The sequence below is a fragment of the Procambarus clarkii genome, chromosome 43 (assembly GCF_040958095.1).
Source record: "Procambarus clarkii isolate CNS0578487 chromosome 43, FALCON_Pclarkii_2.0, whole genome shotgun sequence".
Lineage (NCBI taxonomy): Eukaryota > Metazoa > Arthropoda > Malacostraca > Decapoda > Cambaridae > Procambarus > Procambarus clarkii.
This window is the reverse complement of record NC_091192.1, coordinates 27,709,370-27,732,804: the sequence shown is the minus strand read 5'-3', so window position 1 is coordinate 27,732,804 and position 23,435 is coordinate 27,709,370. Positions and strand designations below refer to the sequence as shown.

At 42.2% G+C, this 23,435-nt stretch overlaps 2 protein-coding genes across 2 annotated transcripts in view; one reads left to right on the top strand and one right to left on the bottom strand.

Moving 5' to 3' along the window:
• The window catches only part of LOC138350016 (uncharacterized), a 177,593-nt gene that overhangs the window by 23,878 nt on the left and 130,280 nt on the right, over window positions 1-23,435 (bottom strand). The window contains exon 2 of the mRNA XM_069300165.1: window positions 7,557-7,620. Within this exon, the coding sequence (XP_069156266.1) occupies window positions 7,557-7,602 (46 nt within the window). The 5' untranslated portion in view covers window positions 7,603-7,620. The remainder of the gene's footprint in view (window positions 1-7,556; window positions 7,621-23,435) is intronic.
• Window positions 12,157-13,323, top strand: LOC138349906 (coiled-coil domain-containing protein 70-like). Its single transcript, XM_069299897.1, has 2 exons — window positions 12,157-12,198; window positions 12,994-13,323. Exons 1-2 carry the CDS (start codon window positions 12,157-12,159, stop codon window positions 13,321-13,323), a joined length of 372 nt encoding a protein of 123 aa, XP_069155998.1.

Below are 23,435 nucleotides of genomic sequence, written 5' to 3'. Positions count from 1 at the left end.
GGCAAACCTCTGAATTGCCACTAGGCTAGTGGCATCTTCGTCTTGTGCTTGACTAGATACGGGCTCCATGCTGGGGCCGCATACTCCGGGATTGGTCTTACATATGTTGTATACAAGGTTCTGAAGGATTCCTTACACAGGTTTCTGAACGCTATTCTGATGTTAGCCAGCCTCGCATATGCCGCAGGCGTTATTCTCTTTATGTGGGCTTCAGGAGACAGTTTTTTTGTGATATCAAGTCCTAGATCTTTCTCTCTGTCCGTTTAATTAAGTTCTTCATCTCCTATTCTGTATCCTGTGTCTGGCCTCCTGTTTCCACTGCCTAGTTTCATTACTTTGCATTTACTCGGGTTGAACTTCAACAGCCATTTGTTGGACCATTCACTCAGTCTGTCTAGGTCATCTTGTAGCCTCCTACTATCATTCTCTGTTTCAATCCTCCTCATAATTTTTGCATCATCGGCAAACATTGAGAGAAACGAGTCTATACCCTCTGGGAGATCATTTACATATATCAGAAACAGTATAGGTTCAAGGACTGACCCCTGCGGGACTCCACTCGTAACGTCTCGCCAATCTGAGACCTCACCCCTCACACTGACTCGTTGTCTCCTGTTGCTTAGGTATTCCTTTATCCAATGGAGTACCTTCCCTTTCACTCCAGCCTGCATCTCCAACTTTCGCACTAGCCTCTTGTGTGGTACTGTATCAAAGGCTTTCTGACAATCCAAAAATATGCAGTCTGCCCACCCTTCTCTTTCTTGCCTTATTTTTGTTGCCTGGTCGTAGAATTCAAGTAACCCTGTGAGGCAGGACCTGCCATCCCTGAACCCATGTTGATGCTGTGTTACAAAGTTCCTTCGCTCCAGGTGCTCCACTAGCTTTCTTCGCACAATCTTCTCCATCATCTTGCATGGTATGCAGGTTAGGGACACTGGTCTGTAGTTCAGTGCCTCCTGTCTATCCCCTTTCTTGTATATCGGGACTACGTTAGTCGTTATCGACTACTACGTTATCGGGACTGTGTGTGTGTCGGCCTGTGTGTGTGTTTGTCGGCCTGTGTGTGTGTGTGTGTGTCGGCCTGTGTGTGTGTGTGTGTTTGTCGGCCTGTGTGTGTGTGTGTGTGTCGGCCTGTGTGTATGTCGGCCTGTGTGTGGGTGTGTCGGCCTGTGTGTGTGTGTCGGCCTGTGTGTGGGTGCGTCGGCCTGTGTGTGTGTGTCGGCCTGTGTGTGTGTGTGTGTCGGCCCGTGTGTGTGTGGGTGTGTGTGTCGGCCTGTGTGTATGTGTGTCGGCCTGTGTGTGTGTGTGTGTGTGTGTCGGCCTGTGTATGTGTGTGTGTGTGTGTGTCGGCCTGTGTGTGTGTGTGTGTCGGCCTGTGTGTGTGTGTGTCGGCCTGTGTGTGTGTGTGTGTCGGCCTGTGTGTGTGTGTGTGTCGGCCTGTGTGTGTGTGTGTGTGTCGGCCTGTGTGTGTGTGTGTGTGTCGGCCTGTGTGTGTGTGTGTGTGTCGGCCTGTGTGTGTGTGTCGGCCTGTGTGTGTGTGTGTGTGTCGGCCTGTGAGTGTGTGTGTGTCGGCCTGTGTGTGTGTGTGTGTGTCGGCCTGTGTGTGTGTGTGTGTGTCGGCCTGTGTGTGTGTGTGTGTGTCGGCCTGTGTGTGTGTGTTGGCCTGTGTGTGTGTGTTGGCCTGTGTGTGTGTGTGACGGCCTGTGTGTGTGTGTGACGGCCTGTGTGTGTTGGCCTGTGTGTGTGTGTTGGCCTGTGTGTGTGTGTGACGGCCTGTGTGTGTGTGTTGGCCTGTGTGTGTGTGTTGGCCTGTGTGTGTGTGTTGGCCTGTGTGTGTGTGTGACGGCCTGTGTGTGTGTGTTGGCCTGTGTGTGTGTGTTGGCCTGTGTGTGTGTGTGACGGCCTGTGTGTGTGTGTTGGCCTGTGTGTGTGTGTTGGCCTGTGTGTGTGTGTTGGCCTGTGTGTGTGTGTGACGGCCTGTGTGTGTGTGTTGGCCTGTGTGTGTGTGTCGGCCTGTGTGTGTGTGTGTGTGACGGCCTGTGTGTGTGTGTGTGTGTGTTGGCCTGTGTGTGTGTGTGTGTGTGACGGCCTGTGTGTGTACTCACCTAATTGTACTCACCTAATTGTGCTTGCGGGGGTTGAGCTTTGGCTCTTTGGTCCCGCCTCTCAACTGTCAATCAACTGGTGTACAGATTCCTGAGCCTACTGGGCTCTATCATACCTACATTTGAAACTGTGTATGGAGTCAGCCTCCACCACATCACTTCCTAGTGCATTCCATTTATTAACTACTCTGACACTGAAAAAATTCTTTCTAACGTCTCTGTGGCTCATCTGGGTACTAAGTTTCCACCTGTGTCCCCTTGTTCGTGTCCCACCCGTGCTGAAGAGTTTGTCTTTGTCCACCCTGTCAATTCCCCTGAGAATTTTGTAGGTGGTTATCATGTCTCCCCTTACTCTTCTGTTTTCCAGGGATGTGAGGTTCAGCTCCTTTAGCCTTTCCTCGTAGCTCAATCCTCTCAGTTCCGGGACGAGCCTGGTGGCATACCGCTGAATCTTCTCTAACTTTGTCTTGTGTTTAACTAGGTATGGACTCCAGGCTGGAGCTGCATACTCCAGGATTGGTCTTACATAAGTGGTATACAGGGTTCTGAAAGATTCCTTACACAAGTTTCTGAAGGCAGTTCTTATGTTGGCCAGTCTAGCATATGCCGCTGATGATATTCTTTTGATGTGGGCCTCTGGGGACAGGTTCGGTGTGATATCAACCCCCAGATCCTTCTCTCTATTTGATTCTTGCAGGATTTCCCCTCCCAGATGATACCTTGTGTTCAGCCTCCTGCTCCCTTCGCCTAATTTCATCACCTTACACTTTCCAGAGTTGAACTTCAGCAGCCATTTTCTAGACCATTCCTCCAGTTTATCCAGGTCATCCTGTAGTCTCTGCCTATCTTCATCCGTCTTGATTCTTCTCATAATTTTTGCATCATCAGCAAACATCGAGAGGAATGAGTCTATACCCTCTGGAAGATCGTTCACATATATTAGAAACAGGATGGGTCCAAGTACTGAGCCCTGTGGGACTCCGCTGGTGACATCTCGCCACTCTGATGTCTTCCCCCTCACCGTTACTCGCTGTTTCCTGTTGCTTAAGTACTCCCTTATCCACTGGAGCACCTTCCCTTTTACTCCTGCCTGTTGCTCCAACTTTTTTAACAGCCTTTTATGGGGTACTGTGTCGAAGGCTTTTTGGCAATCCAGGAAAATGCAGTCGGCCCACCCTTCTCTTTCCTGCCTAATTTTCGTTGCCTGGTCATAAAATTCTATTAACCCTGTGAGGCACGATTTACCATCTCTGAACCCATGTTGGTGGTGCGTTACAAAGTTATTTCCCTCCAGATGCTCTACGAGCCTTTTCCTCACGATCTTCTCCAGCACCTTGCATGGTATACAAGTTAAGGAAACTGGCCTGTAATTCAGTGCCTCTTGCCTGTCACCCTTTTTGTATATTGGGACCACGTTAGCTGTCTTCCAACTTTCTGGTAAGTCTCCTGTTTCCAGTGACCTGTTATACACCATAGAGAGTGGCACACTTAGTGCTTCTGCACCTTCCTTTAGTATCCATGGTGAGATTCTATCAGGCCCAACAGCCTTTGTCACATCTAGCTCCAGCAGACACCTTTTGACCTCATCACTGGTGAGGTCAAATTCCTCCAAGGTTTCCAAGGTTGCCGCCTCCTCATTTAGTGCAGGGGCTTCTCCTTGTTCTATTGTGAAGACCTCCTGGAATCTCTTGTTGAGTTCTTCACACACCTCCTTGTCATTCTCTGTGTATCTGTTCTCCCCTTTCCGCAGCTTCATCACTTGTTCCTTCACTGCTGTTTTCCTCCTGATATGGCTGTGGAGCAGCTTTGGTTGGGTCTTGGCTTTACTCGCGATGTCATTTTCAAACTGTCTCTCTGCTTCCCTCCTCACTCTGATGTACTCATTTCTGGCCCTCTGGTACCTCTCCCTGCTCTCTGGTGTTCTGTTATTTCTGTAGTTTCTCCATGTTCTTTTACTCAGTTGTTTCGCTACCTTACATTCCTGGTTGAACCATGGGTTTTTCTGTTGTTTTTCGTTTTTCTCCTTTTGGACGGGGATAAACCTGTCTGCAGCTTCCTGGCACTTTTGGGTGACAATATCCATCATGACCTGCACATTCTTGTCTTGTGTGTGTTGGCCTGTGTGTGTGTGTTGACCTGTGTGTGTGTGTGACGGCCTGTGTGTGTGTGTTGGCCTGTGTGTGTGTGTTGGCCTGTGTGTGTGTGTTGGCCTGTGTGTGTGTGTGACGGCCTGTGTGTGTGTGTTGGCCTGTGTGTGTGTGTCGGCCTGTGTGTGTGTGTGTGTGTGTGACGGCCTGTGTGTGTGTGTGTGTGTGTTGGCCTGTGTGTGTGTGTGACGGCCTGTGTGTGTGTGTTGGCCTGTGTGTGTGTGTTGGCCTGTGTGTGTGTGTTGGCCTGTGTGTGTGTGTGACGGCCTGTGTGTGTGTGTTGGCCTGTGTGTGTGTGTCGGCCTGTGTGTGTGTGTGTGTGTCGGCCTGTGTGTGTGTGTGTCGGCCTGTGTGTGTGTGTGTCGGCCTGTGTGTGTGTGTGTGTGTCGGCCTGTGTGTGTGTGTGTGTCGGCCTGTGTGTGTGTGTGTCGGCCTGTGTGTGTGTGTGTCGGCCTGTGTGTGTGTGTGTGTGTCGGCCTGTGTGTGTGTGTGTGTGTGTCGGCCTGTGTGTGTGTGTGTGTGTCGGCCTGTGTGTGTGTGTGTGTGTCGGCCTGTGTGTGTGTGTGTCGGCCTGTGTGTGTGTGTGTCGGCCTGTGTGTGTGTGTGTCGGCCTGTGTGTGTGTGTGTGTGTCGGCCTGTGTGTGTGTGTGTGTGTGTCGGCCTGTGTGTGTGTGTGTGTGTCGGCCTGTGTGTGTGTGTGTCGGTCTGTGTGTGTGTGTGTCGGCCTGTGTGTGTGTGTGTGTGTCGGCCTGTGTGTGTGTGTGTGTGTGTCGGCCTGTGTGTGTGTGTGTGTGTCGGCCTGTGTGTGTGTGTGTGTGTGTGTCGGCCTGTGTGTGTGTGTGTCGGCCTGTGTGTGTGTGTGTCGGTCTGTGTGTGTGTGTGTCGGCCTGTGTGTGTGTGTGTGTGTCGGCCTGTGTGTGTGTGTGTGTGTGTCGGCCTGTGTGTGTGTGTGTGTGTCGGCCTGTGTGTGTGTGTGTGTGTCGGCCTGTGTGTGTGTGTGTGTGTCGGCCTGTGTGTGTGTGTGTGTGTGTCGGCCTGTGTGCAAAATTCCATGTAAAATATTGTCTCTAAATTTTTTTTTATTTGGTAAAACCTGTTTTTTCTTACATAATTATTGTAAAATAATTTGTTTATTTAAATTGGTTCTCCATATGCACATTAACGGTCATAAATTGTCTTATTAAATTTATAGATAAATTTTTATATGAAAATACTTACGAATGCAAAGCCAAATGATTTAAGTTATAGCAATTATCAGGGGAAAGCACTAAGCCAGTATGACTATATAGCTCTTGGAAGCGGAAGGTAAGATAATTATCAGGGGAAAGCACTAAGCCAGTATGGCTATATAGCTCTTGGAAGCGGAAGGTAAGATAATTATCAGGAGAAAGCACTAAGGCAGTATGAACAAATGATCTACATATCTCCTCCCATCACCACAAGGACACGAACAAACAGAAATCTACACTCCAGTTGAGAAAGAGTTAAGAAGCCCGGGATCCCATGAACCCTCCCTCTCCCCCTCCATCCGATACCCCCCTCCCACCTCCACCCATATACCCCCCCATCTCCCCCTTCCTCCTCCCCCGCCAAGCACATTCACCCCAGAAGATTACAACTTTTGACACTACGGGCTCACCATAGCCCGTGCTACTTGGAACTTTCTGTTCCAGGTAGCGAATCTTTACAACAACAATACAACTTTTGCTTTTAACACAGACAGCTTGCAGTGTAACCATTCAAATATTGGTGGAAAAAGTTAGGAGTGTTCTAGGGGGATGAGACAAACAATTCATTACGCTTACTTTAACGACCGGTGACACACACACACACACGAGGCGATTATATCCAAACACCGTGATAGATCGTGCTTTTGTTGAGGCGATGGTGAAAATATGTTTGGCTCGTAAGGTCCTGGTTATTGCAGTATGTGAAGCCCAGCTGGTTATTGCAGTATGTGAAGCACAGCTGGTTATTGCAGTATGTGAAGCACAGCTGGTTATTGCAGTATGTGAAGCACAGCTGGTTATTACATTATGTGAAGCCCAGCTGGTTATTGCAGTATGTGAAGCACAGCTGGTTATTGCAGTATGTGAAGCCCAGCTGGTTATTACATTATGTGAAGCCCAGCTGGTTATTGCAGTATGTGAAGCACAGCTGGTTATTGCAGTATGTGAAGCACAGCTGGTTATTACATTATGTGAAGCCCAGCTGGTTATTACATTATGTGAAGCCCAGCTGGTTATTGCAGTATGTGAAGCACAGCTGGTTATTGCAGTATGTGAAGCACAGCTGGTTATTGCAGTATGTGAAGCACAGCTGGTTATTGCGGTATGTGAAGCCCAGCTGGTTATTGCAGTATGTGAAGCACAGCTGGTTATTACATTATGTGAAGCCCAGCTGGTTATTGCAGTATGTGAAGCCCAGCTGGTTATTACGTTATGTGAAGCCCAGCTGGTTATTGCAGTATGTGAAGCCCAGCTGGTTATTACGTTATGTGAAGCCCAGCTGGTTATTGCAGTATGTGAAGCCCAGCTGGTTATTGCAGTATGTGAAGCCCAGCTGGTTATTACGTTATGTGAAGCCCAGCTGGTTATTGCAGTATGTGAAGCCCAGCTGGTTATTGCAGTATGTGAAGCCCAGCTGGTTATTACGTTATGTGAAGCCCAGCTGGTTATTGCAGTATGTGAAGCCCAGCTGGTTACGTTATGTGAAGCCCAGCTGGGTATTACATTATGTGAAGCCCAGCTGGTTATTACATTATGTGAAGCCCAGCTGGGTATTACAGTCCTTTTTACAACTTTGGTCATCAATTTATCAATTTTTTTTTTTGTAGGGGGGAAAGGAGCTTAAGTGGAAAAGCGGCAGCATATTCGCACGACACATGGAAAAGTTAATTTATTATCATAATTCCTAATTTTGGTGTTTCCTTCATCTTGCAGATAATCTTTAGTTAATTAATGTTTGTTTAAATGTCAGATTCAATAAAATAAGGAACGGGATGACTGGAACGGACGAAGACGAATATAAGCTCTAATCCGCCAAACACACACCGAAACTACGACGTTGGTACAACATTCGGGCAAGTTTTGACACTTCCTAAACCAGTTATAACAACCAATATAGCAAGTTGTAACAACGTTCTAATACGTCATAAACACGTTAAGCCAAGATGTAACAACTTTATTACAAGTTGTAACAAGCGGAAAATAGAGACAGTTTCGGTTTGTGTTTCCAGGGTTAAGGAACTGCTAATATATGACACATTAAGCGTGAATACACTACAGGAGAGCGATCAACTGACCTGTTGCTGCCAGCATCGCCGTAAGACTCATCAGTAGGAGCTGCATCACCAATTGCTCTAGCCTCTGAAAGAAAAAAAGAAAAAGTTATATACGTACAAAAATTTAGAAGTAAAACATCATATATATATATGATGTGTGTGTGTGTGTCAACGCTGCGAGGTTATTCTCGACCCAGGAGTATTATTGTTGTAAACAACCCTTATAGTGCTTGAGACATCTTAAACTGCTCAGTAAGTACAAAGTAAGCTTCCACGATGGCATATAGATGCACAGGTTTCGTAAGAGGACACGTGTAAATATTGCATAAATCCTAGTCCGGACTGGCAGCAGACATTCGTGCTTGCATATGCTGTTGAAACATTTATATTCGTTGTAAAACAATGGCTTCATCCATTACGGCGGGGCATGCAATACGCTCTCGAGTACGCCCTTGTATGGATAGCGGCACCAGGAAGTTCAATCCCATTGCATCATATTCAGTATACACTTTATATCATAGCACCCAGTTTTTATGTTCCGCATACACTCGCGAAAATTTCCCTACGGTTCGCTGAAGACCATTGACAACGTAAGCATATCCACTAAAATATTTCATATATACGTTACATATTTTTTTTTAGGGAAGTTATGCATAAAAGGTGCACTTCCGTTTTCTTTTTTTTCAAAACACTCTCTCGGGTGTAAACAAAATAATAACTTTTTTTTTTCTTCCCGGGGATGAAGAGAACAATAGCCGTCTTTTGTATGTTCAGTTCTCCCAAATGTTGGGGGAGAAATAGTCCAGTTGACGAGACGAGACGAAACATGTATATCTACTTTTATTTCTCTTCCATTATATCATTCCGTTATCGTTTTTTTTTTCTCATATACTTTTATGTTTCATTATTTTCTGGTATTTCCTAGTATTCTATTTTTCTGGTTTCTTTACAAAGTTTTGCCTATTTCTTCCTCTTTCTTTCTTTTACTCACTTTATTCCTGTTATATTATATATATATATATATATATATATATATATATATATATATATATATATATATATATATATATATATATATATATATATATATATATATATATATATATATGCGAACAAGCCTGAACGGTCTCCTGGCATATATGCAACTAAAAACTCACACTCCAGAAGTGACTCGAACCCATACTGCCAGAAGCACTCTGCAACTGATGTACAGGATCCCTTAACCACTCGACCATCACGACCGGACAAAAGAGGATGGTAGCCTCGGCTTTCATCCTCTTTTGCTACTGATACAAATTGAGGGTTACATTCAGCTGAAAAAACACTCATATATATAGAGAGACGATGAGTCACAATAACGTGGTTTAATAGTTGACATCCAACCCACATATCTGACACCCAAGTTCACACATTTGACACCCAAAGCTCACACATCTGACACCCAAGCTCACACATCTGACACCCAAGCTCACACATCTGACACCCAACCCACACATCTGACACCCAAGCTCACACATCTAACACCCAACCCCATTCATCTAACACCCAAGACCACACATCTAACACCCAAGCCCCACATCTAACACCCAACCCACACATCTAACACCCAACCCACACATCTGGAAACATTAGACCCGAAGACTTATCGGCTTTATAATAGTCCTGGACAGACCGAAACGTTGCCTTTTCGTTCAAACGTTCAAATGTGTGGGTTGGGATTCACTCATGTAAATCCATCCTGGATATTTTATTTAAAAAAGTGCAACAGCCAAGAGCAGCTTACTATAGAACTTACAAACACCGAGTTTGTCACACAATATACATTTGTTCCGACATAGATTCAATGCAACAAGAGCATTCGTTACCAAATTTAATGTATTTTCTGTTTTTTATCAATATTTTTAGTTTACTTAGCTCATCTAAAGCTTGGGAGATATACGAACTTATATATGGTAATTTAAAAAGCTTTCTGTACAAGATATCACCTCACCTCACTTCATCCCTTATACTGGCTTCCTCACCCCTGTATTCTTTACCGGCTATTCATGCCTATTCATACCTCTTGGGTGGGGTTTACGGGCTCACCATAGCCCGTGCTACTGGAAGTTCTTGTTCTGAGTAGCTGAATCTAAAACAATAACATCTTTGGTGGCTTAATCTTCATCAATCAATCAATCCTGTTCAGACTTGGGTACAAATATTACTGGGAATATGGCATAGGTGATAATGATAATGAAAGGAAGTGTAAACTATGTGGTATGTTAAGGTCTCACACCCCTCACTCATTATGTTATTGATTGCCCGTTGATTAATGTATACAGGAACACTAAGATAAGGACTGTTCCTGAACAAATAACCTGAGATGTGTTACGACGGAAAGATTGATGATATTATGGAAAAATATAAGAATTTTGCACCAAGATTGTAACCTTTTGTTGAATTATCTGTTGCAAATGATCTGTGTATCTAGTCATACAAGTATTTGTGTGTATGTCTGGTAGCATACTACATGTGTAAAGGAAGAAATGTATATGTTTATCACTCAGAATATTTGGTAATATGTTGATTGTTTGTGATATATGTCATATATATGTCGTACCTAGTAGCCAGAACGCACTTCTCAGCCTACTATGCAAGGCCCAATTTGCCTAATAAGCCAAGTTTTCATGAATTAATGTTCTTTCGACAACCTAACCTACCTAACCTAACCTTACCTAACTTTTTAGGCTACTTAACTTAACCTAACCTATAAAGATAGGTTAGGTTAGGTTAGGTAGGGTTGGTTAGGTTCGGTCATATATCTACGTTAATTTTAACTCCAATAAAAAAAAATTGACCTCATACATAATGAAATGGGTAGCTTTATTATTTCATAAGAAAAAAATTAGAGAAAATATAATAATTCATGAAAACTTGGCTTATTAGGCAAATCGGGCCTTGCATAGTAGGCCGAGAAGTGCGTTCTGGCTACTAGGTACGACATATATATATATATATATATATATATATATATATATATATATATATATATATATATATATATATATATATATATATATATATATATATATATATATATATATACGTTGTACTGAACGGGGTGAGAATGGCTTGAGCTATCTCATCCTTTTGTGTGTATTTATACCTAAATAAACTTATTTCAATTTAAATTTCAATCCTGAAAACTTCAGCTGCGACTTGATTCATCAAGCATTTACGCGTACACTTACGAAACTTATACATCTATTCTCAATCTTCGCGGCATTGTTTACATATATAAACAGTTTATAAGGTCCCGAGCACTGCGAGGTTGTTTATAACAACATTAACCATGGGTTGTGAAGTTTCCAAGCTCGTAAACTGTTTAATATATTTAACGAAACCGCTTCCGTTGAGGAAAAGTTCAAGTTTCGTAGCAAGGCCCCTAAGTTCGCTTTGGAACTGGGTGCAGTATGGACTGCAAGGGCGTCGCTTTTCTCTCATATGTGTGTGTGTGTGTGTGTGTATTCACCTAATTGTGTTCACCTAGTTGTGCTTGCGGGGGTTGAGCTCTGCTCTTTCGGCCCGCCTCTCAACTGTTACCAATTACTTTTTTCCCCACACTACACACACCCCAAGAAGCAGCCCGTGACAGCTGACTAACTCCCAGGTACCTATTTACTGTTTGGTAACAGGGTCATTAAGGTGAAAGAAACTCTGTCCATTATTTCTCGCCGGCGCCCGGAATCGAACCCGGGACCACAGGATCACGCATCCAGCGTGCTGTCCGCTCAGCCATCGGCACCCCTACCTGTGTGTGTGTGTGTGTGTATGTGTTCGATTATATGTTTTCAATCACGGTATTGTGCTTTATTCCCTCTCCCTCTCCCTCTCTCTCTCTCTCTCTCTCTCTCTCTCTCTCTCTCTCTCTCTCTCTCTCTCTCTCTCTCCCCCTCTCTCTCTCTCTCTCTCTCTCTCTCTCCCTCTCCCTCTCTCTCTCTCTCTCTCTCTCTCTCTCTCTCTCTCTCTCTATCCGAACGTATTTTTCCCTGTCGGTTACTAAGTGAGGTTCATTTTAGTGGTGAAATTGAGATGAGAAAGAACCCCTTTTGTGTTCTTCCTCCATATAGTCTTCAGTCCGTGGAAGCTCTCACGCTTTGTGATCGTGATGAGAAAAATCAATTGACCTTTTGACCTTTCCTCATTGATGCCTCCATGTGCGAATAATAATAATTATCATTGTATTATACCGTCTTCAGATTTTCTTCCTGTGCCTTTTCAGTGTGCTTAATCCTCCTCCTAATTCTTATCTCCTCCATTTTGCTCTTTTTTATTGTGTTCTGACCTTTTCTTTTCTTTTCATCCTCCCGTCCCCTCTCTCCCATCCCAACCTTTCACATCCAGCCTATCCCATCCCAGCCTCCTACCCATCAACCCGCCGGTGCACCTGGAGATGACATCTCTCCTCCCACAGCTTCTTCTTCTCACTAGGAGAAAAAAAATCACCTGGAAGTGATGCTTTAAGCACTGCGTAACGTCTCGTTTCTCTAGTCTTCCTGAAATTCTAATGGAGCTTTTTTAGCGCTGGAGTTCTCATAATGGTGCAACATGTATCGGTCAGTTCAAAGCTTTCTCAGCTATGATGGACAAGGAGACTGCCGCTGAGGTGTCATATGGCAAGTGTGTAAGATTATTTATTAGGATAAATTTACGTTGTGGCGTATGGAAGGAATATGAGGACAAGGAGCTGGGATATGAGGGCAAGGAGCTGGGATATGAGGACAAGGAGCTGGGATATGAGGGCAAGGAGCTGGGATATGAAGACAAGGAGCTGGGATATGAGGGCAAGGAGCTGGGATATGAGGGCAAGGAGCTGGGATATGAGGGCAAGGAGCTGGGATATGAGGGCAAGGAGCTGGGATATGAGGGCAAGGAGCTGGGATATGAGGGCAAGGAGCTGGGATATGAGGGCAAGGAGCTGGGATATGAGGGCAAGGAGCTGGGATATGAGGACAAGGAGCTGGGCTATGAGAACAAGGAGCTGGGATATGAGGACAAGGAGCTGGAATATGAGGACAAGGAGCTGGGATATGAGGGCAAGGAGCTGGGCTATGAGAACAAGGAGCTGGGATATGAGGACAAGGAGCTGGGATATGAGGACAAGGAGCTGGGATATGAGGACAAGGAGCTGGGATATGAGGGCAAGGAGCTGGGATATGAGGACAAGGGGCTGGGATATGAGGGCAAGGAGCTGGGATATGAGGACAAGGAGCTGGGATATGAGGACAAGGAGCTGGGATATGAAGGCAAGGAGCTGGGATATGAGGACAAGGGGCTGGGATATGAGGGCAAGGAGCTGGGATATGAGGGCAAGGAGCTGGGATATGAGGGCAAGGAGCTGGGATATGAGGATAAGGAGCTGGGATATGAGGGCAAGGAGCTGGGATATGAGGACAAGGAGCTGGGCTATGAGAACAAGGAGCTGGGATATGAGGGCAATTTGCTGGGATATGAGGGCAAGGAGCTGGGATATGAGGACAATGAGCTGGGGTATAAGGACGACGAGCTTGGATATTTGGACAAGGAGCTGGGCTATGAGAACAAGAAGCTGGGATATGAGTACAAGGAGCTGGGATATGAGGACAACGAGATTGGATATGAGGACAAGGAGCTGGGATTTAAGGACAAGGATCTTAGATATGATGACAAGGAGCTGGGATATAAAGATAAGAAACTGAGATTTGAGGACAAGGAGCTGAGCTATGAGGACAAGGAGTTGCGATATAAAAACAAGGAACTGGGATATTAAGACAAGGAACTGCGATATGAGGACAAGGAGCTGGGATATGAGAACAAGGAACTGCGATATGACGACAATGAGCTAAGATATAAGGACAAGTTCATATTCCACAATCCATCTCCCTGAGAAGAAGAAGAAGATGAAGATGGAAAATTCCTCAGTCATCTTCTTGAGAAGTCATAAATTCCACAATCATCTACTTGAGAAGCCTTGAAAAGCTAAACATTCCACGGTCACCTGCACGAATAGATAGTGTTAGGGACTTAGGCATTTCTTAAGATAAGAGGACTCTACCCCTCACAGCAAGGGATAGATATGGAGGACAGACGCGTAATCTAATCTTAGAATATCAAAATTTTTGTGGTGGAATTCCGTGAAGAAATCGCATCTTTCACCTCCAAGATGTTTCACGCGGCTTTCCTTTGAGGGATTTACAGAGGCTGAATCAGCTATATTTTCAGCCTCGGTATTGTGTGAAGATTTCATCAAAACCGGAGAGAAACGAACGCCGATGCGCCGATTTATGCCTAGCAAAATTTAGTTTGAGCTTAAACGAATAAATATTATTTCTGCTTTATCGATTATCAATCTAGCTGATAATATCTTCAGCCACGTTATTGTGGCCCATCGTCTGCTTATTTCTGCTGTTATAAATCACTATATACTCTACAGTTTGATCTGTAATAATATTCTGATTATGAATTAAAATTCTCGAAGAACAATGCAAAAATGGGTGCCTCCCAGGCGACCCAGGACATTATAGTTCAATCTCAGCTTCCTAGCTGCTCCTAAAAAAAATCTGATATATCAAGTTACTGCGATTTCATTGTGGATTTGACGGGAACGTTTCGTGGAGAACTGCATTACCTACACCGGAGTGGCTGCGAGTTACGTCTTAAAATTGGATTGGGTATGAGTTCAGGGCCTCCAGAATGCCTAGTAGGTTCAGTCGGATTCCAGATTATTTAACTTATAGCGTATCATGACCCAGTACGCCGGGTTCGATTTCGCAATCCTGCCGGTACTGAATATCCTCTTGTTTGAGGCTAAGGGTCCCCTTAAAAGAACAATCAGTGGTGGTACATTCTTTTTTATTAAATCATATTTTTGGAATTTAACAAGGGAAGGGAATATGCAACAGACTCCATTGTTCGGTGATTAAGTATGACCCTGACCTCTGAAACTATGACCTTCAGGGGGCAAGTCTAATACAACCGTGGCAGCAGTGCCACCACGAGTGCCTTTTCCCACACCTGCTCTTTACAAATAATTTTGAAAAGTTAATTTACACAATTTAACAGTAACTTAACCAAGCTAATTAACATACGAACATACGCACTGTAAATCGGCGATCGTCATCGATCTGCTTTGGCGTGGAGGTTAGTATAACTCAATACTTTACTGTCTTCTCTCTAACACATCTTACTGTAAATAAAGACTAACTTTTACTGACACTAACTACTAACTCTTCTTTTGCTACTACCAATTCTAACTACTCTTCCACTAACTACCAATTCTAATTACTCTGCCACTAACTACCAATTCTAACTACTCTGCCACTAACTACCAGTTCTAACTACTCTGCCACTAACTACCAGTTCTAACTACTCTGCCACTAACTACCAATTCTAATTACTCTGCCACTAACTACCAATTCTAACTACTCTGCCACTAACTACCAGTTCTAACTACTCTGCCACTAACTACCAGTTCTAACTACTCTGCCACTAACTACCAGTTCTAACTACTCTGCCACTAACTACCAGTTCTAACTACTCTGCCACTAACTACCAATTCTAACTACTCTGCCACTAACTACCAATTCTAACTACTCTGCCACTAACTACCAGTTCTAACTACTCTGCCACTAACTACCAGTTCTAACTACTCTGCCACTAACTACCAGTTCTAACTACTCTGCCACTAACGCAAGCAGCAGCAAGAGAGCCAACATGAAGGCTCGAGTCATGAGATATTCAACAGCAAGACGAAATTCTTATTTATTAGGTATAAATTCTTGCTTGACGAATTTCTTAGGTTTATTTGAACTTCACAAGAGGAGCTATAAGATGAGAAATGAGCAGCTGTCACTCACAACCACATCATTCCCCCCCCCCCTGATATTGCTCCTGCCACCCACCCCCCCTAACCCCCCCTGTTATATATTTCTTCTTTGTTTAAATATTTCCGACTACATTTATTTTTTTGATAATTTAAGTCAAAACACATAAACAGTGCAAACATCTGCACTGCAAGTGATATCCTGATATCCAATCCTTTAAATTATCAATATTTGATACTTATCTATCATCTACATGTGAATGGTTAGCGAGAACGAACAATTGTGAATTTGATATTGTCCGGTTGTGTGCGATGTTCTGCTTAACCGAATCCGGTTGACAGAGACAGAAAGATTGTACAAAGGCTTAACAAAGATCCCGCTAAGACAACTATCCACCTTCTTCCCCTCCCCCCCCCCCCCCAGGATGAAGCCCAACAGTTGTCTATCTCCCAGCTACCTCTTTACTGCTAAGTGAATAGGTGCATCAGATGAAAGGAAACTTTTTTTCATTTAGCCGTTTTGCGATGACTCGCGAGAACTGAACCCCGGAATCCCTCGCGTGTGAGTTGGGGGACGAAGACAGTGGTGCTAGTGGACCCCAAGAGGTAAAGGGCAATATATATATATATATATATATATATATATATATATATATATATATATATATATATATATATATATATATATATATATATATATATATATATTGCCTGGGGACCATTCAGGCTTGTTCGCATTTGTGTTCCTCACGTGTGCCCCAAAGAATAAGGTGATTTGATAAAATACTATACCCAAGATTACCATCAGAATGTCGGCGGGCTGATGGGAAAATAGCCTCGGCTACTATCAGCTTTTGTCCGGTCGTGATTGTGGGAACCGACCTGTGAGATTTATATTTATTTAATTTATATGAATTTATATTTACGTTAATTTATATACTTCGATAGCAATTTGTATAATGATGAGTGGACTGTATTTCTGCAATAATCTCATAATCTCACAAATCGATCCTCTACACATTAGGGGGGGTTTATATTTATATATATGCAGCCAATCAAACTACTGTATTAACTACATACATTGAAAAGGTTCCTTATCTTATAGTACAGCAGGTTAGTCCACCAGGTATAACTAGGGTGTAGACACCAAATTATCCTCTTTGAGGTAGCTTCCATATCACCCAGTAACTGGTGCACAATCTTGCATCCTCGTCTTGACCTGTCAAAAGTGCGCTAGCTGTGAAGCCAGATACCTATATATGACAAGTATATCAGAGAAAACAGTACATGGAACATGAAGACCTGGCTTAATTACCTTTAGTTTGAGGCGATTTCGCGTTCTAACCGGCTAACCCTATATCCTGACATTAATGGCCATAAATGAATGATAAACGGGTTTCGGATAGACACTTAACTTGTATTTGTAGACAGCGTGTTGACAATGGTACACCTTTGGGTTCCATAACACTACGTCCAAGTAAAATTAACAGGAGCCGAATTTGCTCCCGTGTGAGCCTCTGGTCTCTATATAAACAATGGCTGCCCTCCTTCCTCACTCTGACGCCTGGCTTACTTTGTCCAGATTTCAAAAAGTGATAGAAGGGTCACATTTACTCTACTTTAATATTGATAATTAAGTTAATTTATATAAGATGTTTTTATGATGGTAAAGTCCAAAGACTAATGTATTTAAGAATAATTCCCAGCAGAATAGCTGGTGAATTATAATAGTATGTGGTGATGATATCCCGTTTTCTTAGACGGTAATTCCACTACAAGTTACGTTTTCTATGGGTAACTTGTTTATACAACACAGCTCTTATCTGTCTGTATGATATTATTATTAAATGGTGTCGGATTTTCCGACATAATTCCCCAGGGGGCTGCTCACGGGTCGAAGTCCTAATTAGAACAGACGAACACCGATACTCCTCCTTCGAATTATTACATTAATTTGATGTTAGTAGTTAGTAATCACACATTTGTGTGTCTGTTCGTACAGGACGGATGTCCCGTACTAGAGTTGTAGGGGTTAGAAGTCTAATGCGATTTCATTTCCCTGTCAACTCTTGAAAGGCTAATATTCAAGCCTTATTACATATTATTTAACCCAGAAGACTGGATGTGATCAAGTACTACAGTCAAGTATGATTCAGGGACTGCAGTGAGATCAGTGACATTAGATATAACTTGAAGTTTCTTCAGGTAACTGGTCACTGATATATAAACACTGAGGCCCATGGAATACATCTTGATTAAATAATAAATGTATCAAATCAGTCATCAAATTTATTAGGGTTTAATTTAGTTAATTGATTCAGAAGATTGAATAGCTCATCATTAAAGTAAAGTATGGTTCTGAGACTGTAGTGGGTTCAGTGACATTGGTCGCAGTGACTTGTAGCTGTTTTAGGCTACTGTTCACTGATTTGCCACTGAGGCCTCATGAACTCATCTTCAGCTTTAAATGATGATACTAACATCAACCTCTGTTGGTATAGTCAGCTGTAATCTCCTTAGTATAATGCTACTGGAGAAATATAATCAGCTGACAAATTTAGATTTCTACTGGTATTGTTTATCTGCAGGCATAGGTCTCCTCAGGCTTGATACTGGGCCTGAGAGTAATTTACCTCCTGCAGAGTTTAACATGGTTATGCCCTGATATTTAGTAGGGCTACCAATGAATCGATGACAATAGTCTGTCCCTACAAGGAGACCGAAGTCGGTGAGGTGATCAGACTTAATATTATCTGCCAATTTTATTCCTCTATTTCTCAGGAATTTGGCTGTTGCTCTCAGACCTTGAACTTGTAGGTCTACTGGTATTTTGTCCACCACAATGGCTTGTACTCGACAGACGTACCTGCCTAAACGCACTGATGGTTGTACCACCTGGTAGACTTGAGGTCCTGCATCTGTTACAAACCCTGAGATGTTGAATGACATCTGGGCTACAGGCCTTAATTGTAATTCATCTGCCAACTTTTTAGTGATATATGTTCTCTGGGATCCTTGGTCAAACAACCCACGGGTATGGACCTTGGCCCTCTTATTCAGGATGGTAATTTGGGCAGTAGGCAAAGTCGTATTACCTTTAGACTTTGCCGATTGGACACTCTTTGTTTGTTGCACCTTGCAGTACTGTACTGTGGTGGGAATGCTATCTTCCACCTTGGGTCTTGAATACGTTAATTTCGTATATTTGCATAGTGCTGCATGGTGCCTACCTCTTCTACACCTGTTGCAGGTGTTGAATTGGGTATCACAATAGTCTATGTTGTGTGACTTGAGACACCTTGCACATCTCCCTAATTCCTGGAGTCGCTCAATACGAGTGTCTCTGGTTGGATAATTAGCACAACGGTATGTTGAATGTTTCTTTTTGCAGAACATACATGTCCCCCAGCCTACTGCACGTTTGGAAGTTACCGGTTTGGGTGACCTAGTAACAGTAGGCTTGGAGGTTGCTGCTGCATTGTCAGATTTTCTGCAAATTGATGTTTGAGTAATTGACTGATGTTTATTTGGGGTAGTTGTTTTACCCTTTAATTGACTCTTATTTTCTATTTCTGAAGGCTTGCAAGAGGCTTTAACTTCCTCATTTGCTCGTCGTTTGCTTATGATGGAATGTAAACCTTCAGTGATGTCCTGTACTGTCAGGATGGTGTTATGTTGATGTGCATATAATTCATCTAGTATATCGCTGGACAATTTTCGTTGAAGGACTACTTTGGTCATCCATTCACTAGTAGTTATATCAACCTTAAGACTGAATGTTCTTAGTAGTGACTCAAACTCCATGCTGAAGGATTGTAATGAGTCAGCAGTCTGATCAGGTTGAGGTAAATCCAGCAATTGTAGTACTAGATGTATGACAGTTTTCTCATTGCCAGCATTATTCCTAGGTGGCTGGACTGGGAAATTAGTGCTGTCGCTATTTTCATTTACATTTTCTACTACTGGTTCAGCTTCACCTCTAGCTTGGAGGCATGTTAACTTAGTAGCCTCAGGTATTGGGTTTTCAGAAACCACAGAGACTGTGGATAAATTGTCTGAGAACTGCTTAATTTCTGGTGGTATAATATTAGGTGAAGCTGTAGTGAGTGAAGCTTTCCTGGGTGAAGCTGTAGTGGGTGAAGCTTTATCCTTGTTGATTAAAGGATCTAATCTGGCTTTACATTTATTCTCAAAAAGATCCAGATCATCCATAACATTATCTACTTTATTTGATGTACTTGCTATTTGTTCTGATTCAATTATCCTGTGTAAATGTTCCAACCTGGCTTGAGTTTCTTCTTCATATTGTGCAAGGTCAGACAGGAATGGTTCCACATCTTCAACTACTATGTCGTCGTCGTCGTGGACCTGATTTTGGTAAGATTTCCTATTTGCTTTCAATATATGCAATTGGGTTTGAATCTGCAACAGTGGTATTTTCAACCGATGATAATTAATTACAGGCTCATATAACAACTGTTCATATTGGTCGAGATCTCTTGTCAGTTGACGTTTGCTTGATATTAAAGCACGCTTTGCTTTCTGTGGATTAGTCATGGTGACTTGTACTTGGGCTGCTCATAATACTGAACAAGCACTGATGGTAGCCTAGGGTAAATTCTGAACTCACTAGGCAATAATCCTACCTCTACTAGAGGTTAGCACTTAAAATTAATACACATTATATATATACAATCATACACACTAATGATTTGAGTGATAAACCAGTGTCACTGGAAGTACCTTTAGGTTAGCTCTTCTATATCACCCTAGGATGGTAGAGACACTAATTAATCACTCAAAGGTGTAATGATCATAAGTAAATTATTATATATACAACTCAACTCGAGTTGATAAAAATTACACCCAAAATAGGGTCTGGACCATTCATTAATGGTGTTAGGTTGATCAATATAGTACAACTGACTATTGTAATAATGGGACTAGGATGAACAATAATAGTTCAACTAGTCATATCCTACCCTGTTGTGGGTTGGCAATTAGTAAATATTATACTGTGATCACTAGTGCAATATATATTAAATGATTCTCTATTTGGAGAAATAATATACACAATTATTGATAATAGCCTCTTAATTAGCCTCTATGAAACTTCTAATATTATCAAGAAGTATTAAATATTATTAGTGACCTCGCGAAATAAAGTCCACAAAATTCGTAGATAATCTCTCGCGAAATGTAACACCACGAAATCCGTGAACAATCTCGCGAAGACACAGTCACTAATTTGGCTGGATTCTATATTAGCGCTGTCATTTCACGAAATAACACGCCACCAAATATCTGTGGGTGTGCATGAAACCGCTGACGAAGCTGAACTGGGCTGAGGGAGGCTCCTGAGCTCCCTCGAGGCTTCGCCGCTGTCTTTGACTGGCTTTGTTTAAATCACACTGCACTAGTATATTTAATGAATCCACTGGTTAACTGGTTCATCCGGTACTAAGATGACCAAATGTGGGTTCATAGGACCGAATATTCCGGTTCCGAAGGTCCAAATAATGTGGGAACCGACCTGTGAGATTTATATTTATTTAATTTATATGAATTTATATTTACGTTAATTTATATACTTCGATAGCAATTTGTATAATGATGAGTGGACTGTATTTCTGCAATAATCTCATAATCTCACAAATCGATCCTCTACACATTAGGGGGGGTTTATATTTATATATATGCAGCCAATCAAACTACTGTATTAACTACATACATTGAAAAGGTTCCTTATCTTATAGTACAGCAGGTTAGTCCACCAGGTATAACTAGGGTGTAGACACCAAATTATCCTCTTTGAGGTAGCTTCCATATCACCCAGTAACTGGTGCACAATCTTGCATCCTCGTCTTGACCTGTCAAAAGTGCGCTAGCTGTGAAGCCAGATACCTATATATGACAAGTATATCAGAGAAAACAGTACATGGAACATGAAGACCTGGCTTAATTACCTTTAGTTTGAGGCGATTTCGCGTTCTAACCGGCTAACCCTATATCCTGACATTAATGGCCATAAATGAATGATAAACGGGTTTCGGATAGACACTTAACTTGTATTTGTAGACAGCGTGTTGACAATGGTACACCTTTGGGTTCCATAACACTACGTCCAAGTAAAATTAACAGGAGCCGAATTTGCTCCCGTGTGAGCCTCTGGTCTCTATATAAACAATGGCTGCCCTCCTTCCTCACTCTGACGCCTGGCTTACTTTGTCCAGATTTCAAAAAGTGATAGAAGGGTCACATTTACTCTACTTTAATATTGATAATTAAGTTAATTTATATAAGATGTTTTTATGATGGTAAAGTCCAAAGACTAATGTATTTAAGAATAATTCCCAGCAGAATAGCTGGTGAATTATAATAGTATGTGGTGATGATATCCCGTTTTCTTAGACGGTAATTCCACTACAAGTTACGTTTTCTATGGGTAACTTGTTTATACAACACAGCTCTTATCTGTCTGTATGATATTATTATTAAATGGTGTCGGATTTTCCGACAGTGATGGTCGAGTGGATAAGGTGCCCTGTACACCAGTTGCATAGTGCTCCTAGCAGTATGGGTTCGAGTCACTTCTGGGGTGTGAGTTTTCAGTTGTTATATATATATATATATATATATATATATATATATATATATATATATATATATATATATATATATATATATATATATATATATATATATATATATATATATATATATATATATATGTGTGTGTGTGTGTGTGTGTGTATATATCACGAAAATAAACACGTGATTAAGAATGTGACAATGTCAGACCACGGTGGAAAATGAAACAGGAATTTCCTTAAGTACTTTCGTATATAAAATACATCTTCAGAAGGAATGATTCCTTCATTCCTTCTGAAGATGTATTTAATATACGAAAGTACTTAAGGAAATTCCTGTTTCATTTTCCACCGTGGTCTGACATTGTCATATATATATATATATATATATATATATATATATATATATATATATATATATATATATATATATATATATATATATATATATATATATATATATATATATATATATATAATGCCTGTTAATTAAATCGTATATGTAAGGTGGTCAGGTCGTGGCTTACTGCTGAGAGCTTGAGGCAGCTCGTCCTCCATATAGACAGCTCGTTATCATACTAAGTAGACATAGTATATTGAACAACTGCACCGTTAGTATATACTAATACACTAGAGTTACCGCCCTTTCATTTCCCTCCCCCAAATAATCCCCCGAAACGATTATACAGAGACACAGACACACATAGAGACACATAGAGACACAGGCTCACACAGAGACAGACGCAGCATTCTCTAAGGGGTTCATATTGCAGCCTTGGCGAAGACCACTCAGCGGGGCTCAATATTGCGTTGCTCGGCACACACCATCGCCTAACAATCCGTGCATTATGGATGGATCAATTATCCTGTTAAATGATCCACAAAACGACTTTAACAATTGCTATTTAGCAATTCAGGGCGAATATTTCATAACATAATTTTGAGATTAAGCTTAACAGAAAACAACGAACCTAGTCCAAGCCTGAGTAACAATACTGACTGAAAGGTTGGATTATGTTAGACTATTTGATGGTAATTAAATCTTTATTAAATTAACAATACAATACCTGCTTGAATATTATTTGCTCAGGGCAGGGAGGAGCACATGTGTTCACAGCAGGTATATTCACTTCCTTCACAATCTCAAGAAAATCAGCATTGAAGCCTCCCTGAATATCAGTAGGCTCTCATACACCGTGTAGATGAAACCGGCCCCCATATATTGCACGATATATATATGACCACTCCTGGCGATTTCATCTATAAACTGCTGTTCATATGGTGTGTGTTGTTGGGACACCAGCAGCTGTTCTCTGCCACCAGTCGCTGACGAGAATGTCTTCTCATCACTGAAGATTACTCGGGTTTAGTAATCCGAGATCTTCATTGGTATATCTTGTGATGAAAGCCGAGCTTGCTTCTCTATCTTGGCTCTCTAGAAGTTTACCTTTTTGCCCTGGAATCCGGTGA